This window comes from Magnolia sinica, chromosome 6, assembly GCF_029962835.1.
Source record: "Magnolia sinica isolate HGM2019 chromosome 6, MsV1, whole genome shotgun sequence".
NCBI lineage: Eukaryota > Viridiplantae > Streptophyta > Magnoliopsida > Magnoliales > Magnoliaceae > Magnolia > Magnolia sinica.
In genome coordinates, this window is record NC_080578.1 from 88,184,237 (window position 1) to 88,189,459 (window position 5,223).

The 5,223-nt window shown below is 39.2% G+C and overlaps 1 protein-coding gene across 5 annotated transcripts; it reads left to right on the forward strand.

Annotated features, from left to right (window-relative positions):
- Nucleotides 1-567: 567 nt before the first annotated feature.
- LOC131249027 (uncharacterized) lies at nt 568-4,653 on the forward strand. 5 transcript variants are annotated; one of them, XR_009172632.1, is made up of 5 exons: nt 568-711; nt 800-1,004; nt 2,570-2,607; nt 3,721-3,883; nt 3,995-4,389. XR_009172632.1 is itself a non-coding variant. In XM_058249596.1 (5 exons), the coding sequence occupies exons 2-5, from the start codon at nt 2,120-2,122 to the stop codon at nt 4,076-4,078; spliced, it is 330 nt and encodes a 109-aa protein (XP_058105579.1). In that variant the 5' UTR covers nt 1,840-1,939; nt 2,018-2,119; the 3' UTR covers nt 4,079-4,653. The 5 variants fall into 5 exon arrangements, 3 of the variants coding, with proteins under 3 accessions (XP_058105580.1, XP_058105579.1, XP_058105578.1); XM_058249596.1 differs by lacking the exons at nt 568-711; nt 800-1,004 and adding exons at nt 1,840-1,939; nt 2,018-2,164 and having other exon boundaries at nt 3,995-4,653; XR_009172631.1 differs by having other exon boundaries at nt 568-1,004; nt 3,995-4,394.
- The last annotated feature ends 570 nt before the right edge of the window (nt 4,654-5,223 follow it).

Genomic DNA, 5,223 nt, shown 5'->3' on the forward strand with positions numbered 1-5,223 from the left:
TTTATTAGTTGGATTATTATTTTCTTAAATAAATTATAGATTGATTTAAAATCGATCTAATAATTGAGTGATTTTCATTGGAATTGCTTTTAGAGTCTATAGAAAGGGGGTGGTGTTGGAGGTAGGCATTCCACATTTTTTGAGTTGTGATTTTTCTTTAGTATTGTAGGAAAAGAAGTTTTACATAAATAAAGTTATTTCTCCATCTCCAATCAAATTTTCTTATGCGTCTGTTCTTGTATATTTCTTTGTGATTGGGCTATCAAGATCTGATTGACTCAATAACCAGGTTGCACCGGAATGGCTTTATTTGCATGAGATCCACCCCATCCATCAAGTACGCCACCCCATATTCGGTCTTGATCCCAAAACTCAGGTGGGCCACCCCATATGGAACAATGTAAATGCCTAAAATCTCTAAATGCATCTGGTATGTACCAAAAAATCAGGATATTACAGTAGCCGAAGTGAGCCACAATTGTACTTTGAATTTCCATCGGAGTTCTTTTACTAACCGACCATTTTTCTCTTACAAGCCTAACCAACATTATTTTAAGGAGTCCCGATCCTCTGTTTCCGGGAGGCAGAGACTCTCTGCCTCCCGCAACCTCATTGGTCCACCTGTACAGAATGCCATGTAGGCAGTTTTTATTTAAAAAAATAAATAAAATTTCTGTCCGAGCTTCCTAACGGCAACGGCAGCCACTAACGGTGCTTTCCATTTTCGTTATCCGGAGATTTTTACAAGAGATTTCTTCTCCCGTCTGTCGATTCTAATTTCAAATTCCTTCTTTTACAGATGGATTCGATCAAAGCACCCACTGGAAGAAAAATCCCCTTTTTTCTTTTGACAATCGGAGGCCCCTCCTTCCCCAATCTCTCTCAATCTCTTTCGCCCATTTTTCATCGTTCGATTCACGACAGGCTGCCCGCCGATAGCCGATTTCGGCCCATTGAAGTCTATTTCGTCCATTCATCCGTCGAAGATTCACTCCATCTCACAGGTATTTATTTATTTTACATTTTTTTTACTGATTATTTATTTTATATATTTTTTCATCCATTCAATATCCTTTGTTTTTTTTTTCCAAGGCTATGGCCATTGAAGAATTGGTTGTATACATCTGAATTGGTTGTTGAAAAAATGGACTTCTATCTATATTTGACCCCATTACGAGAGAGGGCATTCTAGTTTTGAATGCTGTTGTTGCTTAAAAGAAAATTGTTAGACATCAATCTGTTCATGATAATCTGCCAGCACCACACCAACATTGTCATGGAAAATTTCTCCTGCTTCAAAACATTAACAAGAAGGATGTGTGAAGTTGCATTTTTAATGTCTACTTTATATGTTTTATTACACTACTCAGTTAACATCTGAATTTTATTCCTGAATTGTCTAGTTGAATTTTTCAGGACTTAAACTTCATACATTCAAAGTTTAACTTGGTAGTAGATCATGTTGGTACATTAGAAGGAATCCATGTGAAGATATTGTTCTTGTTTGTTTAGGAGTCTTTCATAAACTAGTGTTCTTACATATCGAGCCTATTGAAGTTCCCACAGGCATCTCTCGATTTTGCCCTGCCAATGGCATTATTGGAATCCCTTCAATAATGATCCTATTGAAGTTATGGCTGGCCGCTAGTTTAATTTGCTTGCAGTAAAGCCACAGCTTAGAGTTGCCTATACCTAACAGACTGCTAAATTCAAACAAAGAATCACCCAGGCAATTCCTGATTAGTCCCCAATTATAATACTTTAGTCAAGCTATTTTTCTTCCGAGCCATCATGGCACCTGACATGTTCTTAATATTTTGAATGAAAGTTTCATAGCTTGGGCATTCCACCAAGGTCTCTTGATATTTTTGCCAGAAGTTCTCCTGTTTGTAGGGATGTTGCCTTGTCATAATCCCAAGCAGGTCAGCAGTTAACTCAGGTGAGATATGGCCTCTGCGTTGACTTATATTCCTGCATTTCACATTTATATTGGTTCCTGAAAATGTTTTGATCTTAGGCATCGCTGTGCACAGTGCATCTATGCAACCAAAGCCCTCCACTTTTCTATGGCTTTCTCGGTTTGGAAGGATGAGTTCCGGCATTCAAGTGATTATCCACAATGCCCTCCCACATCTCATCCATTCCATCGCTTTTGCCAATTGGGGTATGTGTGTATGATGTAAAATCTGTTCATCGATCACCTCACTTTGGATTTATGACATAACTGTGAACTGTTTGCTTCTTGCTTATATAGATAAAAACATTTATGGATCTACCCATTAACTTGGTTTTATTGGCATAGGATGACACACAAAATGTCCAAAGTGTTTTAGCTGAAAAATACCCTTGAAATGATCAAATTGGCCCTCAAGCTGTTCACACAGTCAACATACGTATGTGGCCCACCAGATGCACTGCTTGGATATCCCACACACATTTGCTTCTGTACTAAGCAAAAATCTCATTTTAGATACAAAGCTAAGTGAGTGCGTATGAATGCGATTATTTAATAGAATATTTGAACTTGCTAAACTGGCTTCTTATTGTTGTTTTCCATTGCATTTTGCAGACAATTCCTGGAGCAACTGTATACTATGTCCAAAATATGTGAGATCTGTTCTAAATCTCTGTTTCTTGATTTCTCGCATGTGGTCCAAAATATGTTGTTAGTTTGAAACCTAAATGACTCATCTTCGATCTGAACAAAAGGATAATCTTCACTTTAAGTTTTCAATTGCTCCTTTTTCCTACATTGTGACCGTAGCTACTGCTGCGGTTTGCAAAACACCAAATGCAGTCTGCATGCAACAACATACCAATCTGGCAGCCATGGACCCATGGGACTGATGGATCCAAAACTAGGTTGGTATGCCCTGCAAATGAACGTGGGAAAATCTTTTTCAACTAATCGGGTTTCCCACATGAATGGAAACAATCGACAGTAGAAAAACTTGATGACTTGACCAGTCTATTTTTGGGCCAACGTGATTGAGTTATCAAGATGTCACTACCCTGCTATGGCAGCATAGATCTGATGATTCAATACAACTTGCTGTTGGAACTACACATGGTTACTATCTTAAAATTCCAACAGTTGTTTCAGATAATAGATGGTTGCCGTTCAAAAATTATCCGTTGATGTGAATAATTGATTCAGGACAGTCTGATCATCTAATGGGATAAAAGTGGTCCCATTGGTGGTCAATTGGCACAGAGACCATCAGATTGCAAATCAAACCCAAATCAGGCTCATCTGAGGGTCCCGTCAAACACCCAACACTCCAAATTGCATATCTAGACCATGGCAAGGGCTCAGATTAATCTGATGGAAGATCAATACCATATTAACAGCCCTGATAGATACCCAAGATGAGATAGACAGTCCTAAGTTTTTTTTTTTTTTTTTTTTTTTTGTTCCTGCTTACTTTTTGGGCCTCTTTCTGGGTACCAAACAAGTGCTTAAATAAAATGAAATTGGTCCTGTTTGCAAGCCGATAAAGTTTGCTTTGAAAAGGGCTGGAGATCCGTTTGTAAATCTCCATCTCTTGATAAGCACTCTACACATAGCCACATGGGCCAACCTAGCAGCCATGGACATTCATGTGGGACCCAGGGCATTGATGGATCCAAAACTAGGATGGTGTGCCCTGCATATGAGTGTCCTAGATCTTGGTTGTCAATCACCACATAACAACAATTACTTGTCCACACACCATCCAGCGAGAATGTGACAATCAGAACTCAGGCTATCGCCGTCAACCAGTCAACAGAGAAGAGGGGGGAAATCTTCTGCAAATTCTGCAGCAATTTCAAGGGATGGAAATGTGGTAGCCCAGAGGGGGGCTTTGCTGCTTCATATGGGGATCGATATGGACTTCATTCGGTATGGCTGTTTTTGCAGGATATATTTATGACCGAAAATTTAATTTTAGATAGTGTAACTCAGATTATGAGTGTACATACTATTTTATTAGCTGACCTCTACACATGGCAGGGTGCTGCTGACAAAGGTCCTCTATATGGCATGGGTTCTGGTTCTTGGGGTGCATTTGAGAAGTCTAGCCTCATGCGTCGCTGAAATCCGTTGTTTTTTTTTCTCCTGCTTTTCCTTGTGTCTCAATCTGTAAATTTTCTGTCCATTATATAACCTTTCATTCTCAGGATGCTTGTAAATGGGGCTGGTTGTAAATGATTTACAGGTTGTGTTTGAATTCTATTTTAAGCCCGTAAAGGTCTTCTGATCTAGAAGATTCAGCCTAGTGGAATTTTTAATTGTTTCTTCTTCTTTTCTTTTCTTTTTTTCTTTTACATTGTAAATGATTTACTGCCGGTAAAAGATACGGCGACGCCCCCTTTTAGCGGCACGTGTCCTACCGCCGATAATTCTTTTACCAGCAGTTTTTGAGACATTTAGGGGCGGTTTTTGACCGCCGGTGAAGCCCATTTTCCTTGTAGTGTCACCAAAATCAGGATTAGGCTTAATCCCAATTTTGCAGGTAAATAGATTGATTTGAGTACTAGGGACCTTAAACAAGACCTTCAACTGCAAGCTAGCCAGGATCAGACTTGCATTGAGGTCTTTAGAGATCATCTTGATATGTGAAGGTCATGACTATGCATTTGATCATTTGTGACTGTTAATCCAGTGGGCCATCACCTGGTAAAAATTGCAGTGAATTATCTTACAGTTAGATTGTTACAGTTTTGCCCATTAAATGTGGACTCCTTTTTATGTTTGAATGCTTGAAAACTTCTATCAACCCTCCATTTTTCTTTGGCTAAACAGATGAGACATCTATGGTCAGTCGATTCATTGCCCACCAAATATATGATTCAGCTCAAAATGAACATATCCAATGTGCACAGTTAACATGCCTCAGACTGCTTTGTAGAATTCCTTGTTGCCAATTCATTTGCTAGCAATTCATCAGCTAACTTGCATAAACGGAAAACCCATGTGGGGGGACATTTTTTGTGGGCTCCACCAGTGGATGATGGCTGTTGAGGGTCAAATATTGCATATTAGACCCTAGTTATTTTCTGGATTTACAAACATGATACGGTTTAATGCCCCGCTTTAATCATGTTTGTGATGCAAGGTGTATTCAGGAGCTTAGACTACAAAAGGGTGCTAAAAGCATAGATTTAACGCTCTGAATTCACCAAGGCAAGGGACGAACCCCAGGGGACTAAGATTGACGGATTTAGACGCCAGTGATCCGA

What these genes read in the sequence shown, in the direction of transcription:
- LOC131249027 (XM_058249595.1), top strand. Translation starts at nt 2,120, where the DNA reads ATGCCCTCCCACATCTCATCCATTCCATCGCTTTTGCCAATTGGG. An exon ending in CATCGCTTTTGCCAATTGGG is followed by an intron (nt 2,165 to 2,569) that starts GTATGTGTGTAT and finishes TGCATTTTGCAG; the next exon opens with ACAATTCCTGGAGCAACTGT. An exon ending in GTATACTATGTCCAAAATAT is followed by an intron (nt 2,608 to 3,720) that starts GTGAGATCTGTT and finishes CACACCATCCAG; the next exon opens with CGAGAATGTGACAATCAGAA.